The 12369-nt window shown below is 47.4% G+C and overlaps 1 protein-coding gene across 2 annotated transcripts in view; it reads left to right on the forward strand.

The window, feature by feature from the left end:
• The window catches only part of MGLL (monoglyceride lipase), a 44896-nt gene extending 34300 nt beyond the window's left edge, over positions 1-10596 (forward strand). For both annotated transcript variants that reach the window (XM_075574573.1, XM_075574572.1), the window contains 2 exons: positions 3292-3507; positions 7194-10596. In XM_075574573.1, coding sequence (XP_075430688.1) covers positions 3292-3507; positions 7194-7337 — 360 coding nt within the window. In that variant the 3' untranslated portion in view covers positions 7338-10596. The remainder of the gene's footprint in view (positions 1-3291; positions 3508-7193) is intronic.
• The last annotated feature ends 1773 nt before the right edge of the window (positions 10597-12369 follow it).

Below are 12369 nucleotides of genomic sequence, written 5' to 3' on the forward strand. Positions count from 1 at the left end.
TAACCCTTTGGATGCAACAGGGACCAGCAACCCATTAATTACCGGTAATTAATTGTGAGACACTTACCAGAACCTATAAAAAGATTATACATATGTACATATATATATTAACATTTGCGAGGCAGGGATAAAGGTTTATAGTGTAAGTTGCTACATTGGCTGAGCGTTTAATTCCCACGCTGGCAGATAGTCTTTTTGTCTTGGCTTAAAGGAGCAGTTCTTCCTATTTGTTTTGTCGGCCCCTGGGGTACCCCTGAGCCAAACACCACTATTTTCATCTGCGGGGGGCCCTGGTTCAAAAGATACTTACCAGGGAAGTTACTGAGTTTAAATCTCCCTCAGGGGAAACAAAATGGCTGCCAAATGTCAAGCTAATAGGAAGCAGCAACATCATTGGTTGCTGCTTCCTACTGGACAGCCATTTAAATCCCCCTTTAAAAAAACAAAACGTGAAGTAATTACCTGTAACTTCACCGGTGGGATCCCGGAGTTGAAAATAGTGGGGTTCAGCTATGAAGAACCCTCAGTCCCAATCCTGTAATGGAGGTTAGAGCGGATCGCTCCATTCATTTGGCTGAGGGGACACGTATGATATATTTCGGTATAATACAAAGGGAACTGTGGCTATAAGGCAGAGAATGACTGTCCAAGGCCAGAAAGTCAGTTCCTCCCGGAGGACACAATGTGAGCGGCTCTGCTTCACACACGCTCACTTTACTAGCAGTTAAAGGTTAACTTTTTCCATGGGTGGATTCACATGGCTGTTCCTGTAAATACAAGTTAAAAAAAAAAAAAGAAACTCTGGAGTCTTTTTCACCCCTGACTTTTTGCTGCGGGACGTGGGTTACCGTCAGGTCAGCGGCTGAATGAACAATGGGAAATGTCACTTTTTCAATGTCCGCTGTCAAGAATCAGAGTCTTCTAGGCAGGGCCGCCAACAGAAATCATGGGGTCCAGGACAAATGAAAAGAGCACCCCCCCCCCCCCCATATTATTGCTAACAGGCACGGCCACACAGGGGGCCCAGGGGGCCACGGACTCACGGGGCCCGGGGCGCCAACCCCGGCAGACCCCCCCCTGTTGGCGGGCCTACTTCTAGGAGCAAAGTGACCTCTGGGCGGGGAAGCGCTTTAAAAAAAAAAATTTGGATTATTTATTTTATCGTGTAAATATAGTGAAATCTGTAAACCAAGGAAATTACATTTATTGTTTTTAATAAAGTATAATTCCAATATGGAGGGCAGTGAAATGTTTAATGGATAAAATATAGGGGATTGGAACCTTAAAGTGTATAATAAGCCTAAATATTTATAAATTGGAATGTCCTCACAATAACCTAACGCTTTTATGGTCAAACTGTTTGTTGAGCTTTTTATTTATAGACACATTGTGAATCATTTTGTGACCAGTAATTATGGTGCCATCGTTGGCTAAACCATCTAAAACGTGCAGAAGAATGAATGTCTGTCAGATTAAAAGGAATTTCACAGAACTTTATGGGGTGGGACAATTTACTTATTTTCCAAGGACACAGATATGTGAAATTGTTGCGGTGACTGAACACGTTGACATCAGACACGAGGGAGAAGCCAGAGATAGTGCAATCCCTCCCAAGTGTTAGCTCACCGTGTTTACAAAGTAACATTAACAGATGATTGGGGGGAAAAAATGGCAGCCTTGGTCAGCCAGATGTGAACCCCTTAAACATGTCACTGCCATTTGTACACTCTGGCCCTAGAAGGGACTGACCCTTAAACATGTCACTGTCATTAGTACACTTTGGCTCTAGGAGGGACTGACCCTTAAACATGTCACTGCCATTCAGGGCCGCAGATAGATTTCCCGGGGCCCAGGACTACAGTTCTGACCGCCCCCCCCCCCCCTTGTTGGTAGTGTTGCGAGACCCATTTCACACCTCGCAAGCCCCCTCTATTTCCCTCCCTCTTCCCATATATTTCTCTCTGTCTCACCTCTCGCTCTACCCCCCTCCATCAGTTACCCCACACTCACTCAATCCATGCCCCCCGCCTCGCATGTATTTTTCTCCCCTGCGTCTCACTCTTACTCCCTCTTTTCCTCACTCGCCCTCTCTCTCTCTGTCCATTACCCCCACGCTCACTCATTCCCTCCCCCCTCCACAATTCCCCCCTCAAGATATATACCAAAAAACATCCCATCCCCCAATGCAAAAAACTTCCCCACCCCCCAAATACATACAAAAAAATCCCCACCCCCCAAATACATACAAAAAAAATCCCCACCCCCCAAATATATACAAAAAAAATCCCCACCCCCCAAATATATACAAAAAAAATCCCCACCCCCCAAATACATACAAAAAAAATCCCCACCCCCCAAATATATACAACCTCCCCCATCCCCACAAATACATACAAAATACCCACCTACCCAATACATATATAAAAAAAACCACAGTGCTGACGTCAGCGCGCAGTGCGCCGGAAGCTGGACCAAGCTTACTTCTGGCGAGCTGACGTCAGAGCCCCGTCACGCGCCGGCAGTGGAGGCTCGGCGGTGTGGGACAGAGAGAGGAAAGGTTCTCCAGGCAGCTGGGAGCTGGGGCCCGGGCAGGCCCGGGTCACCAGCCCCGGCTGTCCCCCCCAATTGGCGGCCCTGCTGCCATTAGTACACTTTGGCCTTAGGAGGGACTGAACCCTTAACCATGTCACTGCCATTAGTACACCATGGCTCTAGGAGGGACTGAACCCTTAACCATGTCACTGCCATTAGTACATTTGGGCTCTAGGAGGGACTGAACCCTTAACCATGTCACTGCCATTAGTACATTTGGGCTCTAGGAGGGACTGAACCCTTAACCATGTCACTGCCATTAGTACACTTGGGCTCTAGGAGGGATTGAACCCTTAACCATGTCACTGCCATTAGTACACTTGGGCTCTAGGAGGGACTGAACCCTTAACCATGTCACTGCCATTAGTACACTTGGGCTCTAGAAGGGACTGAACGCTTAAACATGTCACTGCCATTAGTACACTTTGGTCCTAGGAGGGACTGAACCCTTAACCATGTCACTACCATTAGTACACTTTGGTCCTAGGAGGAACTGGCCCCTTAACCATGTCACTGCCATTAGTACACTTTGGTCCTAGGAGGGACTGAACCCTTAACCATGTCACTGCCATTAGTACACTTTGGTCCTAGGAGGGACTGACCCTTTAAATAAGCAGCTGTATTTTGACTCTCACGGTATACTGCTCTAGGGAACACGTTGCAGCCCTATAGTGATGGTATTAATGCCGTTTGCCGTAGGTTGAATCCTATATCGCTGACCCGCTGGTTTACCACGGAGGAATGAAGGTGTCTTTCGGGGTCCAGCTACTCAATGCCACGGCCAGGGTGGAGAAAGTTCTCCCGCACTTCAAGCTGCCACTGCTGCTGTTCCACGGCACTGCAGACAAGCTCTGTGACATCAGAGGCTCCCACCTAATGATGGAGACCATTCCCAGCGATGACAAGACGCTGAAGGTAAGAGGGCGCTGTGACATCACTTCCTGTCTGTCCAGCCCAAAAGAGAAACCTTACCTCCCACCAACTAGAAAGAGATTATATGCAGCGAGAGTGAAAGTGCTGTGCGGTGTATATTGCGAGCATCGGGACTGATTGATTTATAGTGGTGTGTCCTGGCACTTACAGAGGGTGGAGTGGGATAATTGACTTTGATTGCCTGGGTGGTGAGAGTCTGTACCTACCTGAGTGATTGCAGCAGCTGTGGGTGTGAGAGTTAATTGCTTTCCTGACACACCTATACCTGGGATTTTAAAGAGCAGGTAGAAGGCAAAATCCAGGGACACAGGCTTCAATATAGCAAGTTTAATCAGCAAAAAGAACCAACGTTTCGACTGCCACGCAGTCTTTGTCAAGGTGAGATCTAAAAGAGCAGTCCACACACAACCCGACGCCCCCTCCCTTTTTTACATTTTGGGGAGCACGGGGTTCCGGGGCTCTAAATGACGCGGTTTAGCTCCGAGACCCCCTCCCCCGCCCTACCTCCCATGGTTCCCGATATGCTTACCGGGAAAGGTGCCGCCGGTACTTCCGCTTATTTAAATCCCCTGCGTCACGTGGGCCAATAGGAAGCCCCGACAGATAACGTAGCAGATTCCTATTGGTCCGCGTAACCCAGGAGATTTAAACCTCCATTTTGTTTCCCCCCTGATGGGGACTGCACCGGTACGCAAAGAAAAAAAAATGCATTTTCAGCTTTGGGGACCCTCTGATTCCCACCCATGGGGGGGGAGGCAGATGAGCAGAGGGAATGACTTCATTAAACAGGTTTGTGATGCACCCTTGAGGTGGCAGCACTGGGAGCTGAGCTGCAGTTTGGTTGGAGAAGATGTTGGATTACGTGTGGATTACGCCATTTTCATGTTTTAACACCGGTTTGGAGCAGGGGGTCTCAGGTTCTGAACCCCATTCATTTCAACTCTGGGGACCCCCTTCTTCTGGAGATACTTCCGTATGTGCCGATAGCAGCTCCGGCTGAGCTGAGGTTTAAAGCTCTTACACATGACACGGGCCAATGGGAAGCCAAACCTGATGATGTCACGGCTTCCGATTGGCCCGCAGGGAGCGGGAGCTTTGAAACGTCGCCATTACTTGAACCCCTACTAGTAGAACAGCTACCGACACCCCCTGCGGAGGTCCGTATCTCCGGAAACAGGGCGCTGAAAGTAATCGGGTTCAGCTCCGGAGACCCGCTTCTTCAAACCTACGGGAAATTCGTTTAAAATAAACGGCAAGAAAAAAAGCCGCATGGATTCCCGCTTTAAAGGCAGTTCTAATTAGAGAATGAATGTATCACATTTTACATACAGTATGTGTATTTCCTGTAGCAGAGCTGGAAGCAGCATAATGAGGGGGGCAGTTAATTAAGAGGGTTATTCCTTTTTTTAGGAGGTTCAGGCAAATAGAAACAGAATGGTGGAGTATGTTTGTATGTAAAAACAGATTTATAATCTTTTATAAGTGAAGATGTTTATGAAGGGAATGATGAAAATGTAGAGATTTTGTGGATTGAATGTTGCATTGGAGGTAAAAGTACAAACACAGTATGTAAGGATCTGCTATAAAACACCAAATATCTGTGACAGAGGAAGCCAAAATAGTTATGCAAATGCAAAGGCAGCAAAACTAGGTCATGTTTTCATTATGGGTGATTTTAATTATCCGGACATCGTCTGGAGTAAGGAGATTAGCAGAACAACTGAAGGAGATTTTTGGGTGTGCTGAAAGACTGTTACATAACCACATTTATTTAGAAAATATGTAGAAAAGGGCGTTACTGGCCCTAGCAATATAAAAAAAAAATGTAGAAGTTATAACACATATTTAAGTGAGGGAATATTTGGGAGACAGCGATCATAACATGGTCTCATTAACAGATTTAACTTTAGAAGATAAATGGGCAATTTTTAAAACACTGTTAGAGGATAACGTCTAATACAAATTAAAAAAAAAAAAAAAACAATGTGGCTAAATAAACAGGTAGGGGAGGAAATGGACAGGAAGAGGCAGGCGTTTGGATTGTTAAAGTCAGAAGGGACAGAGGCATCATATCCGAATTATTAGGACTGTAACAAGTTGCAAAAGGGCAATCAAATTAGCAAGAATGTCAATTGAAATAAGGACTGCCATAGTGGTCATCCCTTAAAAATGGAGGAAAGGTGATTTCGTCAGTGACAAAGGAAGGTTTTTTGCAGTAAGGGCAATTGATTACCCATGGAGACTGTGATGGCAGATACAATAGATAACTTTAACTCAAGGTTGGACAACTTTTTAGAAATGAAAGGTATACAGGGATATATCAAATAAGTAAACACGGGAAGGATGTTGATCCAGGAAGAAATCTGATTGCCATTACTGGAGTGAAGGAATTAATTTTTTCCCTTATGAGACATAATTAGCAAATGTTTCACTGGGGTGTTTTGCCTTCCTCCGAATCAATATAAATATAGGATGAGTGTCTCGGTTAAAGCAGCAGAACAGGCTGAATTACAGGTTTGAAGCATGGGGTCTCCGGAGCGGAAATATGTTAATTTCAGCTCTGGGGACCCCCTGCTACCAGAGATAATTACCTCCGTAGGGGGCGCCGGTATCCCTGAAGTCAGAGACACTGTGTGCCTAATCTAATGGCAGTTTCAATGGCTCGCATCATGCAGGCCAATAGGAAGCCGTGACATCATCCGGTGTGGCTTGCTATTCCTATCGAGACCCCTTGCTTCAGTCCCGCTTGGTTTTTTTTCCCTTTAAAGTGGAGGTTTGGGGTCAGTCAGGATTACATCTGCTGTCCAGTGACTTCTGTGACCTGGAATGATGGTTCCAGCTGTCACAGTCTCCGGTGCTGCAAACATGTAAACTCCGTGACGTAGACGCCATCTGTGTTGACATTAATACTGTAAATATGACAGCTCACCAAATATTAGTGTTGGTTTCCAACGCTCTTTAAACAATGCTTAACCCTTTTACTGCTGGGGATGTGAGAGTTGTGTTCCCCTCCGGGAACCCCCCTTTTTATGCTGTTTAACCCGTCACAGCTTTCTATCGGCCTGCATGACTCAGGAGATTTAAAACTCCATTTTGTCTTCCCAGTAGGCGACACATTCCCCATGAAGTATTTCGGAAAGCAGGGGGTGCCCAGAGAATTAAAGTGGTTCAGCTTCTGAGACCCCCTACCAAAAATATCCCACTGTAGGAAGAACTGCTCCTTTAAACTCCTGGTGACAAATGTTACAAGCTAAAAAAATGAGCGCAAAATACTTTAATAAGCTCACGGACGCACGTTTAAATGACTCTTCAAGTCAGTGTGTCATCCAAAAGGTCTTTCTTTAGTACATGTATAACAGGGGTGGCCAACTCCAGTCCTCAATGGCTACCAATAGGTCAGGTTTTCAGGATATCCCTGCTTCAGCACAGGTGGCTCAATCAGTCCAAGCTTCAGCACAGGTGGTTCAATCAGTCCCAGCACAGGTGGCTTAATCAGTGGCGCAGTCAGATTGAGCCACCTGTGCTGAAGCAGGGACATCCTGAAAACCTGACCTGTCGGTGGCCCTTGAAGACCAGAGTTGGCCACCCCTGCTGTATACTCTGTGATAAACTGCGACACACCCTGGGAATATCATCATGTCCTCTCCGTGTGTGTTTCACACCTGTAGGTGTATGAAAATGGCTTCCACGCCCTGCACAAAGAGCTGCCGGAGGTGAGCAGCGCGGTGTTTCAGGCGATCGAAAGCTGGCTCCGACACAAGATGGACGGGCCAGACGCAGCGTCCGCAAACGCCACCCAGCAAAAGACTTAAGAACACGCCCCTCCTGCCAACTCCGCCTCCCACCTTTCCTGAGCCTCCAAAGACCCTGCCGATCACTCCCGGAATATTTAGCTATTCCTACTTAAAAGCAATCCCCATTTTGCGGAAGCGCAAGGCAGCACAACACGTGGCGAGGTGGGAGAAGGCGGAGGAATTAAGGAATTAATAGGAAGGTCTCCGCTTTTAACAGGACGCTTTGGGCATTAAAGTTCTCAGCAATAATATTCCAAATTGTGTCAAGCTTCCCAGTGCTGAACACAAAGGTTTCCAAGCCCATCTGAGAGGAGCAGTGCTGGGGTTCCGCCATTTTTAGAACCCCGGATTAATTCTTCTTCCTCTCAGACAATTCAAAAGAATCCTGGCAGATAACTAGCCAGGAAACTCAAAGCAATATGTTCTATCGTTGGGAAAATAACCACCCGGGGAAAAAAAAAAAAAAAAAACCTTTTTGATGACGCAGGTTCTCCCGAAATAATTTTTTACAAAAATACAGGAAAAGTTTAAAAAAAAAAAAAAAAAATGTTTTTAGAATCAAATCCTATGAAGTCACCTGAAGGAATCTGTGTAAATATATTCCCTTTTGTTTTAATAGCTTTTATTACAGACACAATATATAAATAATGTTATTTAATATGTTAATATATTTACTGCTTGAATGGTTCCAAGTAGAGGGAGGGGGGTGTGGGGTCTGATTTTTGCTCAGCAATAAGGCACCTTTATATATTGGTTACCATCAGCCTTAAGGCTTCTCCATGTGACATTACCTGATGGCAACCCGACTCCTGAGTGCCTATTGCCATGGGAAGACCATAGCCGTTTGGGGGCAGCGGCTTCTTGATGCACTTATAATAATGAGATGTGTCCTTTCCACTGTCCCACTGTTTCTTAACACCCTTTAATACTCCAGGTCTCAGCTGGCATCGCCCTAGAAAATGTATCTTCTCTGCCAACACAAAACAGGTGCAGAGATTTGCTCCCGCGTGGAAGCAGAAGTGCTTGTTTTTTTCCCCTCCAGCATCACACAGCACTGAGTATACCTGCATGCACGGTGCTGTTCACACATTAACCATTTCCAAAGCACACAGGTGAAGAATAAGAGAAGAGTCGGCCTTCCGGGCTGTTCTGTATATGGATGCAGACAAGTGCTGAAGAGGTTTCCATGTGGGGGTTAGGGGAGGAGAGGAGGGGGGGGGGAGCATTCTTTATAAAACCCTGCCGCCATGTGCCCAGCGGCCCAGAACAGCGTTATATCGGGGTCCGAGCCGGGATCTCCTCGGTTTGCTGTCTTATTGAGGATGAGAGCTGGGCAGTGCATTGGCAGACCTGTTCTGGCATCGGAGGGGTTAATGACCCCCCCCCCCCCTGCTTTGCCATGCCAAGTCTTTGTGGCATGAACGGCATTAACCCTTTCCTGCCCTGCTTCGGCATCAAGGGAGTCAAATGGGGCAATGCAGAAATGGGAAGACGTGCCCCTTTCTTAACTCCCCTCGAATTGCCATAACGGGTCAATTCCTGGGGATCTATGCATGAAAGCAGAGAAAAGCGCGTTGGGCGCAGCGCATTAGGCGCAGCGCGTTGGGCGCAGCGCGCCGTGGGAAGAGAATATTAGACTTAATAGATGTGGGGGATTTTTTTTTGGGGGGGGGGCAAGAAGGTAACTCCCCCAACTCCTTTTACTCACAGTTGCCAGGCGGCTTCTCTAAAATACTGGACACAATCGTGAAAGGTGCGATGAACGCGTGCGTGTCACGAGCGCAAGAGACATATACACACGTCTCTCTCTGCTCCATGCTGTTTCCGCCTCTCCTTGGCTCCACCCACAGGCTCCTGACACCTCCCGATTGGCTGCTGCTGGGTAATGCAGCCAATCAGGATGGAGCAAGCTGCCCAGCCCTCTACCAACAGCCCTGCTCGGGGAAATCCTGCAGCCCCCGCCAAAGTGGCCGGATCACTATGTCCAGAGAAGTAAAACCGGAGACATACATGTCCAGTATTACCTCTCATTTGTTACTGGACAGTGTCCAAATACAGAGCAGTCTGGTTCAATACTGGACACCTGGCAACCCTACTCTTAGGCTGGGTCCATGGTGACCGCGCGCTCGCGTCCGTGCGCGTGACTTCACCCATGTTATAGCGGGAGCGTTTTGTCGCCAGGCTAAACGCGATTGGGAGGCGTGTCTGGGGCTGTGACGTCACGGAGCTGGTTCGCCCTCATTGGGCGAACAGCTCACGTGACCTGGCCGTCGCGCCGTGGAATCAAATGTATTTGATTCCTCACGCGGTCTACGGATGCGATCATTGCCTTAAGGCATTGTGATCGCGCCGCGCGTGCACTCCTCGGCGCGGTCTCGCCAACCATGGACGCGACCTTACTGACTCTGCCCAAGAGACGCAGAATGTGATGCATCTCATTTTAATCTGTGCACCATGTAACTCCCCCCAACTCCTCCTACGGACTCTCCCCAAGGTGCACGCTGGGGCAGATTGGCAAAATGTTTTTGATACCTACGTGCAGGATGATAATGGTTTTGTGCCAAAATTGCCTAGATCCATAGACCCTCTGATGCCCATGTTTGATTGAGCCACATACAAAAAATAAGAAAAGAAAAAAAAAACTGCACACGTTTCCCTGTATACAAGTTTCCCTGTATACAAGTTTCCCTGTATACAAGTTTCCCTGTATACAAGTTTCCCTATATACAAGTTTCCCTGTATACAGGTAGTCCTCGCTGTCCGACGTTTCACTTTACAACGAATGGCATATCCAACGCTTTGCAATGCAACCCAACGGCCATTTTTCGAAGCCGGAATGCGTTATCCAGCGCTCACCGCCACTGATTAACATGGGACTCACTTTACAACGGTTTCACTATCCAACGCTACTTCCAGAACGGGTCCCGTTGGATAACCGAGGACCGCCTGTACATAGATTCTGATATACGTCTCTGATCTCTCAGCAGCAGTAGTGCTGGTTACAGTCACAAACACAGTAGGTTTCTAAACGTGGCCCCTTGTTTATCAGGAGCAGCGTTCAGGGTTCCACTCGTGTCCTGCACCTTTTCTATTTCCCCGGCTGCTTTTGTATTTTTTACATTTCCGACTGTGTCCAAGTCTCTCCTGGAATAATCTCACGGATGATTTTAGCTGTCACAATGTATCACACAGTGATGTAATGTATCCTAGAGGCAAAGTGTAGGATTGCCAAAGGAATATATACTGTGTTACTTCTAATAAACACGTTTTCCAAGAATGCGGAGTCTGTCTGTGTGTGTATAGAACATTGGTGGGGAACAGGCGGCTATCGGGCTTCACCTACGGCCCCCAAACGCTGACCGCCCCTGCGGCCCTCTCTCCCCAATGCAGAGGGAGCGGTGATGTTGTTGGTGTAGATTGTAGCTTCTCCTCGCTCCCTCAGCTGCTTAATGAAACACTGATCAATACTGTACTGCCCCGCCTCCCTCCTGATCAATACTGTACTGCCCCGCTCCTGATAAATACTGCACTTCACCTCTCCTCTACTGATAAATACTGTACTGCCCGCTCCTCTCCTGATAAATACTGTACTGCCCGCTCCTCTCCTGATAAATACTGTACTGCCCGCTCCTCTCCTGATAAATACTGTACTTCCCGCTCCTCTCCTGATAAATACTGTACTGCCCGCTCCTCTCCTGATAAATACTGTACTGCCTGCTCCTCTCCTGATAAATACTGTACTGCCCCGCTCCTCTCCTGATAAATACTGTACTGCCCGCTCCTCTCCTGATAAATACTGTACCGCCCCTCTCCTCTCCTGATAAATACTGTACTTCCCGCTCCTCTCCTAATAAATACTGTACTGCCCACTCCTCTCCTGAAAAATACTGTACTGCCCGCTCCTTTCCTGATAAATACTGTACTGCCCGCTCCTCTCCTGATAAATACTGTACTGCCCGCTCCTCTCCTGATAAATACTGTACTTCCCGCTCCTCTCCTGATAAATACTGTACTGCCCGCTCCTCTCCTGATAAATACTGTACTTCCCGCTCCTCTCCTGATAAATACTGTACTGCCCCGCTCCTCTCCTGATAAATACTGTACTGCCCCACTCCTCTCCTGATAAATACTGTACTGCCCGCTTCTCTCCTGATAAATACTGTACTGCCCGCTTCTCTCCTGATAAATACTGTACTGCCCGCTCCTCTCCTGATAAATACTGTACTGCCCACTCCTCTCCTGATAAATACTGTACTGCCCGCTCCTCTCCTGATAAATACTGTACTGCCCACTCCTCTCCTGATAAATACTGTACTGCCCCACTCCTCTCCTGATAAATACTGTTCTGCCCGCTCCTCTCCTGATAAATACTGTACTGCCCCATTCCTCTCCTGATAAATACTGTACTGCCCACTCCTCTCCTGATAAATACTGTACTGCCCCACTCCTCTCCTGATAAATACTGTTCTGCCCGCTCCTCTCCTGATAAATACTGTACTGCCCCATTCCTCTCCTGATAAATACAGTACTGCCCGCTCCTCTCCTGATAAATACTGTACTGCCCGCTCCTCTCCTGATAAATACTGTACTGCCCGCTCCTCTCCTGATAAATACTGTACTGCCCACTCCTCTCCTGATAAATACTGTACTGCCCACTCCTCTCCTGATAAATACTGTACTGCCCCTCTCCTCTCTGATAAATACTGTACTGCCCGCTCCTCTCCTGATAAATACTGTACTGTCCTCTCCTGATAAATACTGTACTGTCCTCTCCTCTTCTGATAAATACTGTACTGCCCGCTCCTCTCCTGATAAATACTGTACTGCCCGCTCCTCTCCTGATAAATACTGTACTGCCCGCTCCTCTCCTGATAAATACTGTACTGCCCGCTCCTCTCCTGATAAATACTGTACTGCCCACTCCTCTCCTGATAAATACTGTACTGCCCCACTCCTCTCCTGATAAATACTGTTCTGCCCGCTCCTCTCCTGATAAATACTGTACTGCCCCATTCCTCTCCTGATAAATACTGTACTGCCCCACTCCTCT

Source organism: Ascaphus truei, chromosome 17 (genome assembly GCF_040206685.1).
Source record: "Ascaphus truei isolate aAscTru1 chromosome 17, aAscTru1.hap1, whole genome shotgun sequence".
NCBI lineage: Eukaryota > Metazoa > Chordata > Amphibia > Anura > Ascaphidae > Ascaphus > Ascaphus truei.